Source organism: Haliaeetus leucocephalus, unplaced genomic scaffold (genome assembly GCF_000737465.1).
Source record: "Haliaeetus leucocephalus isolate CR32 unplaced genomic scaffold, Haliaeetus_leucocephalus-4.0 Scaffold251, whole genome shotgun sequence".
Taxonomy (NCBI): domain Eukaryota; kingdom Metazoa; phylum Chordata; class Aves; order Accipitriformes; family Accipitridae; genus Haliaeetus; species Haliaeetus leucocephalus.
Genome location: NW_010972687.1, coordinates 11,917,233 through 11,937,543, shown reverse-complemented (window position 1 = coordinate 11,937,543; position 20,311 = coordinate 11,917,233). Strand labels below are relative to the sequence as shown.

At 37.5% G+C, this 20,311-nt stretch overlaps 1 protein-coding gene across 6 annotated transcripts in view; it reads left to right on the top strand.

Moving 5' to 3' along the window:
* The window catches only part of CDC42SE2 (CDC42 small effector 2), an 85,094-nt gene extending 65,142 nt beyond the window's left edge, over positions 1-19,952 (top strand). For all 6 annotated transcript variants that reach the window (XM_010568721.1, XM_010568717.1, XM_010568720.1 and 3 more), the window contains 3 exons: positions 12,837-12,938; positions 17,439-17,556; positions 17,998-19,952. In XM_010568721.1, coding sequence (XP_010567023.1) covers positions 12,837-12,938; positions 17,439-17,537 — 201 coding nt within the window. In that variant the 3' untranslated portion in view covers positions 17,538-17,556; positions 17,998-19,952. The remainder of the gene's footprint in view (positions 1-12,836; positions 12,939-17,438; positions 17,557-17,997) is intronic.
* The last annotated feature ends 359 nt before the right edge of the window (positions 19,953-20,311 follow it).

The following is a 20,311-nucleotide window of genomic DNA, read 5'->3' as shown; positions in this document are numbered from 1 at the left end:
GTCTTTTTAGCTATTATATGGTTCTATTTGCTGAAGAGCAAAAGTAAAAATATTTATTATAAATAATCTACACTTATGCACCCAGTTTAGAAATTCCCAGCCTGAAGCTCCTTAGAAAAGCTGGTTGCGTTCAGTATATTTATTGCTTTTTTTCCCTCTTCATTCTGACTTTTTTTTTTTAACTGCTGGTACCTGTAAATCTGTAGCCAACAGCTGATGTTGGCTGTATCTTGTTTTTGATAGAAGCTAACTAGACTTGTGGAACTGGGAAGCAGTTGCCCTGAAGTTGCCAGTAATGCAAGAACCTAGAGGAGTCTGAGAGATCTCCATGGTGCTCAGTGTTGCAATGCCAAAGCTTCCCCTGTTTTGCTGACTGTTAAAGAACCATGCTTTCCTATTCTTCCTATCTTAAGAAGCTCCTAATTATAGGCTTATTCTGGCAAGACCAGTAGGTGTGACACACTAAGAAAGCCACTATATTTCCTGGATTTCTACAGTTGATCCAACTTCAGAATTGCCAGTACTAGACTGAAGGAATGGTGTAAAAAAGTATGCAAGGAGGAGCCACAATAATACAGTAATAAAAATTCTGTTCTCACAGTAATAAATTTATCATAGATAACTTAGTGCAGAAGACCTGCAAGACAAGGAGGGATAGGCTTGCCACAGAAATGGATTAGTAAGAAGAAAGATTTTTCTGAATATTATGAGCAGCCCACACTGCCTCTAAAAATGATTGTGTGATGTGTTGTTGATCCTACTCATGAGTCTGGCAGTAAATTCTGAATAATGAATGTACCTGAGACTTTTGTCCTCAACAAAATCTATATGTCTTCTTAGTGCAGCTAATGGAATGGTAAGGAGCTATTGCTACTGCTCCTGTATACTGCTTTTCAACGAGGTGGTATTTAGAACAGCAGAATTTGACAAATAAATTAGGAATATGGGACAATTTCTGACTTGATGAAATTTAAATAATTCATGATTGTTTACACTCAAGACCTGTGGAATGGTGGCGTGCCTCAGCTAGACTAGGCAAAAGTGCCTGTACATGCTTGGAACTGGTGTTTTCCTTTTGATAGGAGGTTGGACAAGGCAGCAAAGATTCCGTTGTTTTGCCAGGGAAAGCAGAACACTCCTTGAAAGGACTTCCTTTTTATGTTACTTGTTGAACTAAATTAGGTAGGAATACAGTGCTTGACTAGGAAGCTCACAATGGCTGTTTTTCTTCATTGTCTGTCTTTTGAGCCTACGGATTTGCAATGGCACGCCATGTTGGTCTTCCTTTGCCCCCATGCTTCTGTTGGGACTTGTTAATTAGCTCCTGAACAACTTCCCTTTCATCTTTTGGGGGTATTTGTCACACTTTGGGCACAGGCTTTTGTGTTGCTGCTCTGTGTCAGATACTATTCTGAATATGTCAAAAGCTGAGCAGAAAGCTATTTTAAGTCTGAGTGCAGCTGTTGATTTGAGAATTGAAGAGTTGCTGTTAGAGTACTCCTCCAGAGATGCTTCAAGCCATGCTACATGTGGGCTTGGCATCTAAGGATCCCTAAAATGTCTACTGGGCCATCCATTGCTAAATTGTCTTGGAAGCTTGTTGTGTTGTCTTTTTTTTTTTATTTTGTGTGTAATGCCATCATTTCCACATCTGCTAGTGGGATCACCTTTCAAATGCATGACTATTTTTCATAGTACGGGAAGAATATGGGAGGCTGTTCATGCTTCGCTTGTGTAACACCTTTTTGCTTTGATGTTTCAAGAATTAGCAAAGACAGACTACATCATAACATATGCTGGGATGCACTAGTTCCAGTGATTTACCTAAAATTAACTGGATGGACAGATTTCCAACGCTGACAGTCAAATTTGGGAGCTTTGCAGAATTCCTCACAGGAGCAAGAAGTGGGATGGCCACTGAAGCAAACTCATGATTCCATGTTTATGAATGCTTCTCCCCACTGCAAAATGGGCTACCTGAGGCTGTGTGACAGTGCTCATGTGCTGATGAGGTAACTGGTCAGGATGCCTTTGAAGCAGTAAGGAGTACCCAGAGGTAATGATGAGTTCACACAGGTGACAAGTAACTTAGCAAGGAAATGCCAGTGGGAAGACTGCCAGAAAGGTCAGCAGTCAGGAGTGTGTCTCATACTGTAAAAACTGTAGTGGGATTACTTCCCTTAAAAAAGGATTTGTACAAAAAAAAAAGGAAGTATCTTCATTCAGAGCAAGTTCATTTTAATAAGACTTCATTGAGAAGTAGTACAGTACACCACTAGAAAACCAGGTGAATAATACTGAAGTATTTGATTGCATATGTATATAAAGAAACAAGAAGCTGCTGCTATTGGGTAAACTAATGTCAAGCTTCTAAGGTGACATTGAAAGAGGTATTTAAAAGCTGATTAATTCACTGTGTCTGTGTTTGTTGACTCTTCATGATATTATTATTAAATATTGTGGCTTTGGTTTTGCTTGTGGCACAAGTACTATTGCTTTCACCTCTACTGCTATGAATCCCACTGCTAAAAAATATCAGTGCCCTAACTCCTGAAGATCCATCTTCTCCCAGTAAGGGACTTACTGAGAGTTGTGTGTGGAGGCTTTCTGAAAATACCATGTGTGCCCTGATTTGCTGTCATAGTTGAAGGTGAATCACAATGTGCAGTACCAAACTTCTGCTTGTGAGCACATATGACAATGTGTTTAGAGCTATTGTCTTCAGAGCAGTAGATGTTTTAACTAGGTGGTCCAGAGAAAGTTATTAGACTTACTAAGTGATTGGTTTTGTATCGTGAGTGTGACTGAGGATCCTGTATCTGCCAGTGGCTATTACCTGTTTGGAGGTAATATTTCAGTTTATATTTTGTTCTTGTACTTTTCTGTAATGGAGTTTGGGATGTGCATATCATTCTCATTTAGAAGATTATACAGAGTGTACATAGGAGTACAGAAGGCTTCTGTGTAATGTATCTTATGCAACATTTATGCTTCCATATAGATGCAAATGTGTGCAGACACCTGCATATGCAGGACATAACAAACCTGTTTGTATTAACCAGCTAGCTCTAGGAAGTCTTACTACAAGATTTGCAAGCATGAAATACAATTTCTTGACAAAAGAATGTCAATATGCAGTGTACTTAAGGACACCTGAAGCTTTTGTTTGTGTTGTGGCGGGGGGGGGGGGGGTGGTGACATTCATTTGGCTGAGCAGGAGGGGCTACATGTTGTAATCCTGACACAAGTCATCTAGAGAACTACAGCGCTCACCATGCCAGATGACCTTTCAAGTATTTCCTCTGTTCTTGTTGGAAAAGGTCAGCGAGTGAAAGGAAAGAGAGCTCAACACGATGCAGTTCGCAATGAGTTGATATCAGAACTTTGGGATTTGCTTTTTTAAAGAAGCTATTAGAAATTTCCAGAAAGTTTGTACTGTGGTGTATCTGTATCCAGAAGGTGCAGTGATAAACTTTGTTTCCAGCTATGTGGGCTGGTAATAAGTACTTGATCCAAGCAACAACTAAGGTGTTGGAAGTTAAGCAGCTTGGCAACTGTAAGAAAAGAGTATATGTTAAATACTAAGTTCTGATTTTTGCTGAGATACCTCAAGCCACTATGCACTATCACAGACTTGTTCCTTTCATCATGCCCTGCTGTCCTTATCACTGATGAATTACCTGTTACTCTACAATCAGACGGCATCGTCTGTCTAAAGACATTAAATAAGTATGGTTGCTATAGTAGAAAACCAGTATTGTTATCTGAGATGACTGTTTTGGTTTTTAAGTTATGTTAAAGAGGCATTAATCACTAAAAATAATGAGAATAAACTTATTGGAGAGAGAAATTAGTTTGTGGTATAATGTTACAGCCAAGTCACAAGTTGTAAGTGTCATCTTAAAATTGTGCTAATGTGTATTTTGAAAAGGACAGCACTTAATAGCTATACCAAGGAATGGATTCTCGTTTACTATGTGCCTTAAAGTTGGTTTAAGCGTCTGGAATGGAACAACTTCCCTTTAATGTGTAAGCTAAACACATTTCTTAAAAGACCTATTGTCTTTCAGTCATTTGACCTCACCTGGCAAATTTTCCTGTTTATTTAGAAAACATAGGCTACAGTTGCCAGTTTTGTCATGTGATGACTAACACCATCATAATATAATGGAATATTGTGTAAACAGATCAAAAAGCGTAAACTTCAAAAAATTCAAGAAGGTGCCGAATTTGCTAAAAGCAAAAGCATTTTTTTCTCCTACAGCTTTTTCTTCAAAAATATCATACTGGCTATATGATGATACTGTACATCCAGCCATTGTTTTCACAGTACTAGTTTGCTACATAATGATCCAGTTGCTAGAGAGGGAGTGTATTAGCATTCCAGCTTTATACATGTACATTCTTTTTGTTTTTTTTAACAAGAATCTCTAGGTTCCTAATTAGGGAGGAAAGTGTGGAGAAATGCATCTTAAACACACAATGAACAAAAACAAATACAAGGGACACCCTTGCCCCTGCAGCCTCTTTATGTAGGGTTTGATGAAAGACACTCTTTAAGACCTTTTTAGGTAATTTTGATAGCTCAATACTGGGAACCCAGACATGTCACTCAGACCACAGCTTGTCTTGAGAGACAGCCATCCTGTGAACATCAGAATATTTAGGGAGCAGAACAGCATGTATGTGGGAGGACAGAAAGCCACGTCTACAGGGTGATCTGATAGTTCCTATTCTGAGCAAATACCCAGCTCTTCCTGTGTGTTAGCATGTGGAGGATCAGCTGGGTGGCACAGCATAGGGACTCCCTTGCTGCTGGCACTCTTTTCAGAGCAGATAAAAAAAGTAGGAGGATCAAAGAAGGCAAATAAAATGAAGGGTGTTTTCTCTCTTTCAGTTTTTCCTGTAACCATCCAAATCCCCCATTTTGAAATGGTTGACTATCTTGTCTTTGATTAAATCCTTTCCTTACATTTCTATCCTAGTTTCATCTTTGGCCTGCACTTGCTTTTGAAGTTTCAACTGACTTCTTGAATTCAAAGCTAGGAAACAGCTCTATTTCAACAGGGAGTTATATAGTTGAAAAGTTTAATAGATCACTTTGTCCTAAGGGAAAAGTTATGAAACACCTATCTTGATTGGTGGCGAGGATCCCAGAAAGTAAATTAGCAGGTTAAAAGAGCTTGCTTTTTGCATTGGGTTAGCCTGAAATTAACACTAGAATGAATGGTAACAGAAGTTCTCCAAAAAAGGGCTGCTGTTTGAGGGTTATTTGTGAAAGAAGGTCAAACACAATAGCTGTAAGCCTCCATATAAATCTGATAGTTCCTATTTAAAAGGAAAAAAAATAATTAGCAAATCACATACTTACCTAGCACTTTCTTGATAGTGCACCCATACAATGTTGGATGTATGAGCAGACTAGCTCCTAATCATGAAAACAAATGCACTAGGCAGGTGCAGAGGAGAACCAGGAGCATATTCCTTGTTTGCATTTGTCCCGTTGACCACAGGAACAGCAGCTGTGGTGGCTCTACTGGGATTTATTTTATTTTAGGAGAGTTTGGGATTTGGATTGTTTTAGTAAGGAAAGATGTTTTAAATCTAGATCTCTTAGTGTGGCAAAGAATTAGATGATGTGGTTAAAAGTTATTATACTTCATTATGTTCAAATTACCCTGCCATTATTTAAAAGTCAAGCTTGCAAAGAGCTATTGTATAGAGTGAATTGCTTCTTAATGTATTTGATGCCATTTTAATGACTGAGATAGTAGTGACCGAACAGTCTGAAAAACTGACCCTTATGTTGTGGAGACAAGTTTAAAAGCTGTGTAACTTTCTAGTGTTTATGAATTCACGGTCATCTTTCTACTTTGAAAAGAGCAAAATTTTTGGAGGTAATAAATGTAAGTGGTCATTCTCTGACCACAGAAAACTCAATCTGCAAAGCAGATCTTTATAGTGTCCAGATGGATCGTTCACTTCTCTATTCACCAGGGAGAGTTTCTCAGTAGGGAGTTCGCAAGTAAATTTATTAAGTCTTGAACAAGGCTTCAGCGAGGAACTAAGTGTTCTTTAGTTATCTTGCCAAGAGAGATAAGCCTTTTTTATGACAGTAATCATTTAAGAAAAGGGAAAAAATATTTTTTATCTTAGCTAGGTTACTGAGCCTGCAAGCCAGCAGTAAGCATTGCTGACTCGTTGAAGGCAATCCTGGCAGGTGAATGGGGCCCACTGAAGCCTCAAATGCTGCTGTGATAGCCTGCTGTAATGTGGAATATTATGAATACCTTGATTTACACAATCTGCACTCCTGTTAAAGAATTATTTTTTTTTAAATAGTCTGAAATTAGAGAAGAGTCTGATACAAGACTGAAAAATTAATCTCGAAATTGATGCTTTTACTCTGCATCAAATGAGGTGCCAAAGCATGGTGTTTTGGTTTGGTTTTCTCTGATTAGGTATCAAGGCTGTTGAGAAGTTAAGATACAAAAGATGTTTCTCATCATTTTATTCAGAAAGGGAGACTATAAAGCGCAAGAATTATGCCTCAATAAATGTAATTTCTTAGATTTTTCTGCATGTGAGTCTTTGTGGCAAGCTTACAAATTTTGTAATGAAATAACAGAGAAGCCAAAATAACATGATCTCTATTTTTCCCAGGATGTCTTGTGGAATAAGGAGAGATGATGACAAATTTGAACCAAAGTTCCTCTTCTACAGATAGTTAGAATAAAAGACAAAAAGAACTGTGTCAAAAAAGGAAGGTGCATCACTTGCCATTTTATATATGGATCACTTCATATTGATTTGGATCTGCTTGGAAACATGTTGCACAAGATTAGGCTAGATAGATCAGCATGCTATTTTCCTTTCTAATTTAATTTACTGTGCCCTACATCTTTTGGAACACAGTTAAACATGAAGTGACAGAAAAATGTCTTGAAATGCAATATAAGATATATTAATATATCCTTATGTAATACATAAATGTATTATGTGCAATATATTTTTACTGCATATAAAATAAGACAACTGTATATATGTATGGAAGCATAGTCATGAAAAATGACACTTGTAATGTTTTGGTAAATGTTACAAATTTAGCAGTAGGAAAGTGTTATGCTTGCCTTGTGGTAGCTTGATGATATTAATAAATAATAATAAAATGTACTCCTCAATAGAAGAGCAACTGTGTCTGTGTTAGTTTTAGAGAAGAATGATCAAAACAAAGATTTACTACTTGTGATTTAAATACCAAAATTTATTATTCTTAATGTGAGGTGCAAAATTCCAGTCTGCCCCTGCCACTAATTTGTTGCTAGTGTAGATGTGCTCTGTTTGTTCCCTATAGTAGGCTTGCACTGAGGGCAGCAGGTATTCTGTTGCCTGGTTTCTTACAGTTTACTTGATGGAGATGCTAAGATCTAGAAAGCCAAGACAAAATACAGCTGGGTAAAGAGCACTGCTGTGTGGGAAAAAGGGTTGGCAGTTTTTCTTGTGTGTTAAGTGGAGATAAATTAAATGGTAGGTGGTAGGAGAGAACTGCCATACACAGGAATTTTAATAAAGAAGCATTGTTTTTAGAAACTACGTGTTCACAATGTGGCAATAACTTAGCTCCCCCTCTGAATTTCTTCAGTTTCCACCATGTATCACTTTATGCTTAGAGAGCACGTTCCTCATCTGGACCTGTAATACCACTTCCATTTGAGGGCTGACCGGGGCTGAGATGGAGCCTTCTGCAGGTCAAATCCACACAAGCTTTTGTGTCACAGGGTCCTCTGAAGTGCTCTGTGTCACCAGCATTTCGCTCAGACTGGGATTTGGGATATGTATCTAGCAGCTATCTCAAAAAATCTGGTGTAGATTTAGCAGAGCATGCTTTTCTGCTAGCTAAACAGAAGAGATTGCTTTGCTTTTGATTGCCAGCATATGTAGGTTGGTACTTGACTTTGGGGTACCTTTATATGATATTCTGTTTGACTTCACTTGCAACTTTTAGCAGCTTCTAGAAAAATAATTATCAGTCTGCTAGGATCTAAGTGACATGACTCAAATATTTTCTGATCTATTTGAGACCTTGATGTTACTCTGCATGTTTTTCTTTTTTTTTTTTGAGAGGTCCTCTCATGAAGGGTAGAGAGGGATGCATAACCATGCAAAGGAGAAAAATTTCCAAAACTTTTCTTTTTTATATGTATATATACAGGCAGAGAACTTGTCTAATTTAGAATTGTTGCCATGAAGTAGCTATGAAGTAGCTTGAACTAGAGAAGCACAGCCCAGCCTCTGGACAAATTTTGGAAATAGTCAAAGGTGATCATTTCTTCCCTGCAAGCCAAAAATAGAGGGGAATATAAAGGAAATTTTACATGTCTCTGGAGCCATCTGTGGCAATTATTTGTTTAAAGAAACAAATTACACTTCTGAATTTCTTGCAATAAGTAGTTTATTGAACTATGAAAATGGTGTTTCAGGAGAATGCTTGTGGCTTTGCTGAAGGGCAGGTTGAATACATGGTATAATTAGTTTAATTTTTTTTAAACAGAAGTTTAAAACTATTTATCGAAAGTTTCAAGAAACTTGCAGGGTTGAAATAACTTCTGTGTGATGCAACTGTTGGTGGCTTTCTGAATTCTAATCTTGTACTTCAAAAGAGCTGCACCCTGTGTGGGTGCAAAGCATCACTTGCAGATTAAGAATAGAGGAGACATCAATTCCTTACTTCATTACTATGGTAACTGAAATGTGATCCAGTTCCATTGCATCTAGTATATGTTCAAAGCAAAGCTTCTGAGATGGGTCCTCAGACTGCTTCTATTCCTCTCAAACATTTAACACACAAACCCGCATCTCTTCTGCTTAAAAACTATTTATTCTTTTTGTGGCATAACGATTACCTGGTACATACTTTGTAATCCAAATTCTACAGACTTTTGTCAAGGGAACAAACTCAGTAAAGTCATTAAATGATGACATTTCATAATCCACTTCCATGATCCCTTTACGGGTCTTCTCCTCTCATCTCGCTTCCATTGTGCTCCTTGCCACCCCTTCCCCCCTTAGTAAAGGGGGCAGTGCCTTGGGACAAGGCAAGGGGGGGGGGGGAAGTAAAATACTACAATTCAAATTTGAGACCTTTTTTTGCCCATTGATACCAAATGTTTCAGGAACTTGTCTGTTAGCTTTCTTGTTAGTTTGGGTCAAGTTAGCTAATCATGTGAGCTTTCTTCTACTTCCCACCTGCTAAGAAAACATCCACAAGAAACACGGATACAGGACATAGGGTCTCATTGAGTTAGGCTGCCGGTGTTGGGACATATATGTGTTTGGTCAGAAACATGTTTCAAACAAACCTTTAGAAGATAACAAATATTCAGGTGCGTGTATGTTGAAGTCCTTTGCACTAGCATCATGAACATGCAGTTGTATTATAGATCATCTCTATAGTCAGATCTCATTACTACAATGGTTAGTGGTGTATATATATTCTAAGGCTAATTATTTATGGTATGTTATCAGGTGGAGTTTGGGGCATGGGTGAAGGCTAGCAGGAATTAATTTTCTCTGGGCTCTGTCAGCTCAGGCATATGACTTGCACTGGAAACAAGTATGGAAAGGCACAAGTGATACACAGAGGGAAATGAGCATAACTATACAATTCATTTCTCCTTAGGTGAGAGATGAATGTGCTGCTTCTCAGCTTCTTTCAAATTAAATATACTAAATTTACTGAAGAAACAATCTGTGTGTTAATTCTTATTGTTTCTAGAACAATGGTATTGCAGGTATTCTTACAGGCACAGGGTCTCAGAAAATACCACTTCACAATAAAGTCCTGGCCAAGCTAATGTCTATGGTGTCCTCTCTAAAAGCTTTATTATAACCTTTCCAGGCATACTCCCCTACTCCTGTATCCTGTGTTACATTCCTCAAAAAGAGGTGACTTTTTACAGCACTCCCAATGTCCCTTCATCCATGCTAATTAGTCATTTTGGTTCTGGCTGAGGCTGTGTCTGTGGAAATGGCACATCCTAGTAAGAGCAGCTATGCAGTACAGCAGAACAGTTGGTGTTGGGGAATCATGATGTGCATTAGATGTCTCTTTTGTGGTCTGCTTCAGACTGGCTCACCTGGTCCGTTGGCCTCAAATGTTCATTAGCAATGGGAGTGTATCAGCTAGTCTTCCAGTTCAGCTTCACCCAAAAGAAGTCTAATTTGTACACTCCAAGATTACTTTGACATGAAAACTGAAGCATGGTAAATGGGGATTGGTAATGTTGCTTCAAAAGCATGCTCATGATCTAAGCTAGAACACCAATATAAATGCAAACTGAGTTCTCCTGCAGAAAAAAAAAAAAAAAGTTTTATTTGCTTTCAGAGTGAACTACTTTGTGGTCTTAATATAGCAGAGCATTTAAATACTCTTCCACTGTTTCAAGGAGATCATGTCAGTGGGCACATGCCAGGGTGTAACTGGCTGATGACCTCTGATAAGAAACTCGCTTAAGATAAACAGGGTTTGATGGCATTTCACTTCAACTAGTGGTTACTGGTTGACTAGCTGACAATTAGCAGAGAATCACCCACAGTCATTCACAAGATCGAGCACTTAACTCTGTTACTGGCATGCCAGTAATCTTAGCAACAAGAAAAGGAGAAGAATAAGTTGAGTTGCCCAAATTGCCCAAAGAAAGAGTTTGGTTATTTGCAGAACAAAGAAACAAAAAATTCTGAAAGCTTTGAGATTGTCTAAATTTTCTCTGCATCAAAAGCCTGCATTTCAAAACTCTACTAAAACTAAGAAATCATGGATGTATTGTTTAGACACATAAATTACTCTGATTCTGGCTGTTATTTTTTAAAAGGGGGAGAGAGGCAATGACTGTAGAACTGAAACAATTTTAAGTGTTTTAATTGGAGTGGTGTGTTTCATACAGTTCTCTAGAGCTTCTTTCTGTGTCAGTCACAGCATATTACAATACTATATTATATAAATACAGCAATATGCATTTAAAATAATCGTTATGCAGGTTGGAGATGCTCCTCAGCCTGAACGTGTCAGAGGAGCAGTTCTCATCCACTGGAAGCATAAACCTGGTGTGGGGTCTCTCCCCCCAAGTTAGTCATGTATGCTTTACTAGCTGATAGCATACATAACTTAAGAAATCATTTTCTATATATATAAGTGAGCTTGACTTCCAGATTGAAATATTAATGCATTGGTGGGACATAGTAATAGATTCTGTTGTGGCTATTTATGGTCCTGTGAACTCTACTAATTTCCTGTTTCCTGTAACTGAGACATCTCGGTTAATTTCCATAAACGTTTTCTCTGTGAAAGCCCTCAAACAACATGAAGATGTTTTTATCGCTATGATTATTTTATTTGGTTGATCTTGTCAAATTTGTTGGGAGTAGAGAATTTACTAATAGTTTTGGCATAGATTGGGTCATTTTGTTTTGCTCTTTCTATGGGAGTGTTTTATGTGTTTCTGCTTACCCCAGCCATTAATATGATGCAGTAAGGTACTGAAACCTACTGAAATCTGAGTTTAGTAATAGGCAAAAGGTACATGAAAGGATTAAATGTGTTTTGCACTTCCTGGCCAAACCCCACGATATATTCTCATAGTTGTGGGTTCTGATTCATAAAGATTTAATCTGTAGCTGTGTTTCAATAGCAGCTAGCCCACTTGTGAGGCATGTACCTTTGTGTCTTGAGTCTGGATGGTCTTATGATCTCATTCCAGATTAGAAATGGAGATCCCTTTAAAAATGAGACTGAGTGGACTTTAAGATGATGGGAAGCTTTTAACTGAGCTCAAGTAGTTTTTTAGCTATTACACTTTATTTTGTATGACACACCTTAAATTGAGATATTCATACTGTGCTTCATGGTTATTGGGTTTTTTCAAATACAGGATACTGGCATATGGTGACTGCACACTGCATGATTTGCTCTGTGTAAGCTCCCTGGTTCCGGCCTAAGAAATGAGGATAGGATTTTCTTGTTTTATTCCTTTAGATGCAATGCTTAGCTGGAGGCAGGCAACCAAAGCACCTTTAATTAGATGAAGTCCTTACTGCCTCCAATTTTTCATTTGCGTGTTATTACATTAATAAAATATGAAGCTGTCACTCTGAGAGAGGGGAGGCAGAGGTTAAGCAATTCTTGTCTTCTGTCTCATGGCACAGGAATAGAGTCCCTAATCTGGCACCCTGCCTTGCTACAAACACGCAGACTGGAACTTATCTGAGTGTACAGGGTTTGGTAAAGATATGTCTGTGACTAACCCTGATCAAACTCAAGGCATTGTTCTGAACATCACTATGAAGTATATTACAAATAGTGACAATAAGTTCCCACAGCATGCAAATCAGAAATCCTGTAAGTTAGTGGTTTCATAGACTATACTAATGATCTTTGATCATTAATTCTTGGTTTGAGTGACTAAATCTAAAATTTGATCTGCCACATCATGATTTAAATATAAATATAGGCAGAGGTTACTGTACGAAACATTCCAATTATTGCTAAATAAACCGTGGAACATACTAAGGTTATTTACAAGAGTTTTGTTGGCGTAAATGCTAGGAGTGGTATCAGTGCTGGTCTAATGATCTGTTATAGATCCTCCAAGTAAAAACAAATGACAGTATTACCAACGTCTTGGTTAACCTGGGAATTTGGACTCTGCTTTTTGACTCTATGAAAATATCTTACAGTGTATGAAATACTCTACGGACAGTTAACTTTGACATTTATGACACACATTGTTTTTGCCTTTTGAATGACTCTCAGTTAGATGGTCTCTTTACCTTCCTTTCAGAAAAGACGACGGCGAATTGACCGAAGCATGATTGGGGAGCCAACAAACTTTGTTCACACAGCTCATGTAGGATCAGGAGACCTATTCAGTGGAATGAATTCGGTAAGTATAAGCAGATGAATATTTCATCTTGGAATACAGGAACACTGTATATGTATATGGTGGCTGAAGCAATGAGGCTTTCAACTATAAGAAAGAATCTCTATAAAACTGAAGAACAACCTGCTAGCATCTTAATTCCAAGTCCTAAACACTTGCATTCAAGGTTATGGAATACCATTTTTAAAATTCCTGTATTTATTGACAATTCATAGTAGATGCTGTATATATTGTACAAGCTATGTCTAGAATACTTTTTTAAAAAATCATTCTGATGGCATGTAAAACTAAACTAAAACTAACTAAAATAGAGGTATATTACTAGAGTATTTTAGAGAAAGCTTTAAAAAGTGTCAATAATTGACTAGATTTCTTACCTTAGATGCTTTAAGTAATTTTAAATATAGTTCATGTAAAACTCTAACTTAGCTTGGTTTATAGTGTACACAAATATTTTTGGTGTCCTTATTGATGTTTTTCTATACTCTGTAGCCCTATTTGCACTGTGAATTATTTCCAGAGCAAGTAACAGTGTCACAAGGTTTTATAGCTTCCTGTAGGTGATAGGAGCAATAAAGATTTTTATCTCTCTGAAAGTGAAAAATAGAGGCTAAGATGGATACTGAAAATCAGCTTATTATTTCTTTTGCACAGCTTTGTATTTATGTGAAATGTCAATCTGTTTTTAAGGTTAGTAATATGCAATCTAGAAAAGGATTGTATGTAGGTAATGATGAAAAATACTTCTTGACAAGGCAGAAGAAAGAGTTCTGTCAGAGGTATCTGAATAGAGAGCAGAGCTGTAAAGGAAAGAGGTGTTTTTAATGTAGGCAAGTGAGGTCATCTGTAGTTTCAACTAGTTTACAGCTTATTGAGATCAGACGAAAACTTTTGTAACTCCGTGTGTATTGGGGAAGGGCAAAGCTAGAAAATCTGATGTGACAGACCGTATACTACCTTTTCCCAGAAACAACATAATGGATGGGAATTGATTTGTACTAAAACATCTGTAAGCAAGTTAAATGGACAAACACAGCTTCAACTTGATAAAATTCAGTTAAAGCTAATTACTTACTTAATGCAGTCTATTACATTAATATTTAAAGCCTTTATAAAATGAAATAATAAAGTGAGCAGTTTTCTTTCTTTTTAAAGCATGGCTTTTTGGTTTTTAAATGTTTGTTGTTCCTCTTGTGAGAACCTTCCTCTTTCTCACAGCTGAGCTGCCTTGTGTGGGGTTTGTGGTCACTGGTTGAAGCTTTGCTGTTTCACCTCAGACTTTCCCCCTGCTTGCCCTCACCTTTGCCTTGCGTAATATCCAATTCACCTCCAGATAGTAGGCAATCATTATTGTCTCTCTACATAGACTTTTTAATTTTGAATGCTCATAACTGGCTATCTCTTTCCCTCACTTTTCATTTGGATAATGTGCTGCATCAGTGGCCAGAGTGATTTTTCTGATCCCAGATATAAACAATCTGTATGTAAAAAATAATCCTTTTTGTCCCTCTCTCTCTTCAGAAGCACAAATCTCTACTTTTTCATACTGCTTATTTTCCTGCCTCTTCTGTGGTAACTTACTGTGCTAATATTGCATCCAGTCTCTTTGTCCATTCTTAGCAGTGTAAATTCCAAGATTATGGTGTTAACCTCCACATGTTTTTCTGCTGATTAATTTCTTTTGAAGTGTGGACATTATACTCCTTCGTGAACCTCCTTGTGCCTTCTCTCGTCTGAATGCCTTAGGAGGACCTCCTGCAATTTCATTAGCTTTTCCCATATAAATTTGGTTCTTCACCCACTATCTGCTCTGTGCCTTTTTTCATCAGCATTGTTCTTTATTACATGTCCTTATGATTCTGAGTACAGTAGTTTTTTGACTACTGAAATATTTTGCTTTTTTTTTGCCTTCTCTGTAGGGCGCCTTGCTCCTTTGTCAAAGGTACGCTTAAACAGTAGGAATCCCCTGTGCACTGTTTCTTTCTCATTCCCATCGCTTTCTTATTTTACCTTCATATTCCATGGTGAAATCTCTCACTTTCTTCTTCTGCTTCATATTCCTCAGTTTAGTCTTTGATTTCATGTATTCCATCCTTTTCTTAGTTTTCCCTTGTTTTCTTTGTCAAGGACCATCTGTGCTATTTCCTAATTCTAAAAGGGAGGGAAAGAAAAGGAAAGAAGGAAATTAATGAGATAGATAAGCAGCACAACAGATTGTGTGATCTTTAATTGGTGCAAACCTCTTCCCCTTCTAAAATCTTTAAATCCTTATCCTACCTAAATTACACATAAGAGGGAAGAACCTTGCTGTTATATATCATCAAAGGAAGGCAATAGCATATTTGAGAAACTAAAAATAATTGCATTTCATGGTGCTTGTTCTTGTAGCTCAGACTGCCTCAAAAGGAGGATGCTTCAGAAAGAATACCAACTTATAAGCCTACAATAGTTAGACCTGCTTTTTTCTCAGTGTTTTTAACATTGTACGTCTCCTGTGTAAGTTTTCATATACAAAATAGCCACTGAACTGTTAATGTAGTCGAGTTTAATTTGCTGCATTCTATTTGCTTTAGGTGTAACAGCCTCTGCATTTTAGACTGATATACTTCCTTACCCACTAACACTAACGTCTGTATGTGTGACTGAAGTAACAAAGAAATTATTCTTTCTATTACTTTATAAAAAGTAATCATAAAAATTTACACTTTAGCCTTGCAATTTGTGTTGATTTGCTGTTCTCCAAAATTTTAAAATCATATAAGCAAGTTGTCAGGGTGGAAGATGATATGGCCTGGAGATGGTTTTCTAGCTCTTTTTCACTAGAGGCAGGGTTCATTCAGATTAAATTAATGCCATCCTCAAGTCATTCTTGTGAATACGTTTACATGTATATTAATTAATTTTCTGTGGGAAAAAAAAAATTAAATTCAAACTCCTTTTGTTCCAATAAGCAACAGAAAATCCTTGATGAAGATGACGACCAGCTTGGTGAAATGTGAAAGTTCTTAAACATCACCCCATGAATGTGGTTTGCACTTCTCCACATTTTCTTACTGAGTTTGTAGTCTCTGATGTCAGACCCACTAGAGTATTGGCTCTGAACACTTTCCCCTGAAGAAAAATGTGAATATAGCTGCTTTTCTGCAGCTGTATCACTTATTTGAACAATGCACCAAGGTAGAAAGTGGTTTTACATTGCGCTGCTTGAATACGTAAAAATCAGATCCTTTGGACAGCACTGCAATATGCCACTGTTGAAGACAAAGATCCCAAAACAGGCTCCTTTTTTGACACTGGTTTGAGAAACAGTATGTAAGAAAGAGTTGTGCTGATTCATTTTGTGTGTGTGAGTGTTTTGCTTTGCTGTGGAAAAGAATATACTTGTTTTGTCTTTGTAGACAGGGAAAAAGTCATGCATGCTACTTGGAAGTATTTCTCCAGTGCTGTTTTAATACAGCTTTCTAGTGATGTTTTGAGGTCTCTATGAAGGAGCGTACATGTAATAATTGCAAGTGGTGCCCTGCAGGCACAGGCTTTCTGCAAGTTCAATTTCAGAAGCTGTAGCCTTGAAGGAATATGTTATTTTGTGCTCATTGTGTACTTGTTGTGTACGCTCTGGGGTGCAGAGAGAAAAAGGCCAAACCTTTAAGGTTGGAGTTGGCTTCCTGCAGGCATTTGGAGATGATTATTTTGACTCATGCAACACAAGCAGGAAAGAACTATGGTTTCCCTTCCTTTTTGTTGATAAAGGCAATGAAAGCCACAGGGGCATGTGCATGTCTTTGGGGGGGGGGCGGGGGCGTGGGTCTTTATGTATTTATTTGCATCAGGCTAAAAATATCTTCAAATAAGCTATTTTCAGGGAAGTTGATAGATTGAGTATGATTTAAACAGTAAATGCTCTGCCATTTAAAGGACTAGTAGCAATTAAGGAAAGCAGTGTATGCTGTTACCTAAATAGATAAATAAAAAACCTTCCACAAACCAAAAGCTCCTTTTTGGTTTAGAAAGTCCTTTTTTCATTATCTGAAGTTAGCCACACAGTGCAGATACTATCCAGATATTTTGTAAGTTGTCTATTATATTTTTACTGTAGTGGTGTCAACTTCTCTGGTTTATCATACTTGGAAAAGAACATTTTCCATATAATAAATTATAGCTTGTCAGATGGAGTAGAGTTGGATACCAGTAAGAGATTTGATTAATTTTTTTTGAGTAATCAGGTGGGTCAGTGAAAGCCTAAATCAGTTTTCTTTGGGAGAGAGGAAAAACTTCTGCCTCAGCATCAGTTCTTCCACCTCTCCTGCTGAGCTGCCTGCAGAAGTGAAAATTCCAGGAAGCCTACGCTGTACATGTCCTCATGCAAAAGTAATGTAGCTTTAATGGTAAAGTAGCACTTGAAAACCAAACCTAAACAGGAAATAAAATTGGAAGCAAGAAGACGCCATAGCTCACTAACTGCCTTTCTTTTTTTCTCTGCTGCTCTTTCCCTTCTGTCTCCAGGTCAGCTCAATTCAGAACCAAATGCAGTCTAAGGGAGGCTATGGAGGTGGCATGTCTGCAAATGTTCAGATGCAGCTTGTAGATACAAAGGCAGGATAACCTTGGGGAAACCTTTCCAGTAAGTATTGCACTCTGGTTTTTAGGCACCTTTAGAGCCGTAGGAAGAACAATCATACTGCTGCATAATTAGCTCCCTATAAATAGCTGTGTTTTTACGATGCCCAATTTTAAAATGCACTTCTGAGTAAAAAATTCAGTGCAATGTAAGCATGTTAATTTTTTTACACAATGAACAAGAGATTGTCCTGACTGCATCAGTCTGTCCATAAGCCTGTTTTATACCTAAGATGATATTGTAGGCAAATCTTTGCAAGTGAAGTTAGTTGTATAACAAATCTCAGAAGAATTTTGTGGTATGATTAGGGTACGATTTTTGCAACAGTTCCATCCATTTAAGGATAATATGTATGGTGTTAAATCAATGAATAGCAATGATACAGTAGGAAAATGGTTACTCAGAATGTTCAAAACTCAGTTTAATGTGTTTTCTGTCTTCCAGGTTTATGTGAGTTCCTGTATCTTCTTTCCTGTGTCCCCTCTTTTGCCTTGGTGACTGCTTTCTGTGCTCATGACAAGAGAAGTGATGGCTCATTGTTCACCCTTTGTGATTGCTCCAGTGAAACATTGCTGTTCTGCTCTGATGATGCCATTTATCAGATTGGTCCGACTGTGCCTTTCAGTGGCATGCACACATTGGCCTCTACCAGTATCACGGACATAGAGCTGTTTAGGATTGTTTTTAGCTTTTTGTTTGTTTGAAGGTAAATCAAAGCACCAACCTTAGCTTCCCTCATCCTTCAGAAATACTAACGTGCAACATTCTGTTGCTTTTTAGTCTTTAAATCTTTTCTTCACTCAAGTAATTTAGAAATAAGTTTCCATTAATGTCTTCAATCATCTATTGTTCATACCCATTTTTGAAAGGTCTGGGACCTGCAAGCACAGATTATTATTTCATACAAAATCAGCAGAGTAGATGACCGCATGCATTGTGAGGTTGCTTCGTATGGTGGCCCGCTTGGTGCTAGAAGTAAAAAAAAAAATTGCTTACTGCAGACTGGTGAAAAATTTTGCTGTGGCACCAAGTCATGCCTGTTTCTGAAAAAGGACTTGTAACTTAGCTGCTTCAGAGTTACGTCTTTATTTTAGTTTTTATCCAACTGGTCTTGAGATAATAAAGAGAGAGCTTGCATTCATGAGGCATTTGTTGTAAATGTTCAGTATATTTATTTTGAAAGAGCTGACCTTGAGACTGTAAACCAGTGTAGTACCGTATCTAAGTGTTGTGGAAGCGCTTTAATCTATTTAAAGAAGAAAAGCATCATGTTTGGCTGCTTCTTTTTCTTTCTCCAATGTTTCTTAATTTTAGGCTGTATGGTCATTTCCAGTAGCAGCATGTCAGACTGCCTGCAATATTAGCTGAAAAGTTTAGTAGACCCCTCTAAGTAGTTGGCAGTTTCTGTGTACTAAATATTTAGGGGCCATGGAAGTTGCTATGAGCAACATACTAATCTGGCAGAACAGATGCCAATGAAAACAACACACAGGGTGACTTTTTACTAAGTCAGTAAAATGCCTTTTGCTCAGGTTCCAAAGCATGTTTCTTTCACACGTTGTGAAATTGTATTTTAATATTGCACTGTTTTCAGATTATGTCTGTAAATGGTCCTTTTTTTTCCTCTTTAGTGGTGGTTTGAGAGAAGTCAATGATTTTAGTCCTGGTTGAGTTAAATTTTTATGTGGGGAAAAAAAAAACATCCAAGCAAACAAGGCATAACTGAGCCTAGTCAGATCCATTTTTATACGTAAACACACATGTGTTCGTAAATATAGATTGCTGTCATAAATGATTCCTTATTCTTTTTCCATCCTTTCCCTGATTTCACATGGCAGTAGCTGTCAGGTTGATTTAATCATGTATGAACCTACCTACTCTTCTCTCTCAGTTCGCAAACAGCACACAAAATACAGGGCCATCGAGGTAGTTTGCCTTCCCTAAGTTGTGTTCCAGTGGTAGGTGTCAATTATCTGGTTGAATAGTTCGAATTAGGTTGGATAGTCTTCACTGATAAAGGTACTGATTGGTGACGACAGAAGATCAAGAGGTTCAATTGTCTGGGTGCATAAACACATGGCAGTGCAGTGGTATTTTTTTTTTAGGTGTCAACAATTCTAATGCCACTTTATCAATGAGTCTTAAATATACTATGATTACAAAATTATTTGAACTTTGTCATTGGTAATAGGTTTGGTAAGCAAATTTAAGCCACTATCTTGCACTTGTCAAAATGTTTTCAGCTCAATAGCCAGGAAAAAAAAAATTGACATATTTTTATAACAGACATACTTTTTTTGTACATTGTGTTCATTCTTGAATAAAGTCAGTTCAGTGTTGGCTTGTAGATATTAAAAGGAAAGTATTGACTTTGATTCAATAAATGTTTTCTTTCAGTTGGTGGCCTACCCTTTTTCTTTTTCATAAGTTACGTTTGCATTAGAAAAACACTTGCAGCCTGCAGACAACTTTATGGTGAAAATTCTCTGAAGAGTAACCTATTAGTGTCAATAACTAATTTGCAGACTTGAGCTTTTTTCATGCCACTTGACCCTTTTGTTGCCAGGTGGATTAAACCACAATTTTATTGGAAGTTTTGTTGCATTGATTTAGCGTGTATACCATGGGCTTCTGCAAGGATCTTCAAGGGAAGGTTCCTTAAAAAATACATTGGAAACCTTTATATACAGGATTTCTTTCCTTTTGACTGCAAGTGGTATGTGTGTAACTTTCTTGATTGTGATGCAGATTACTGTGG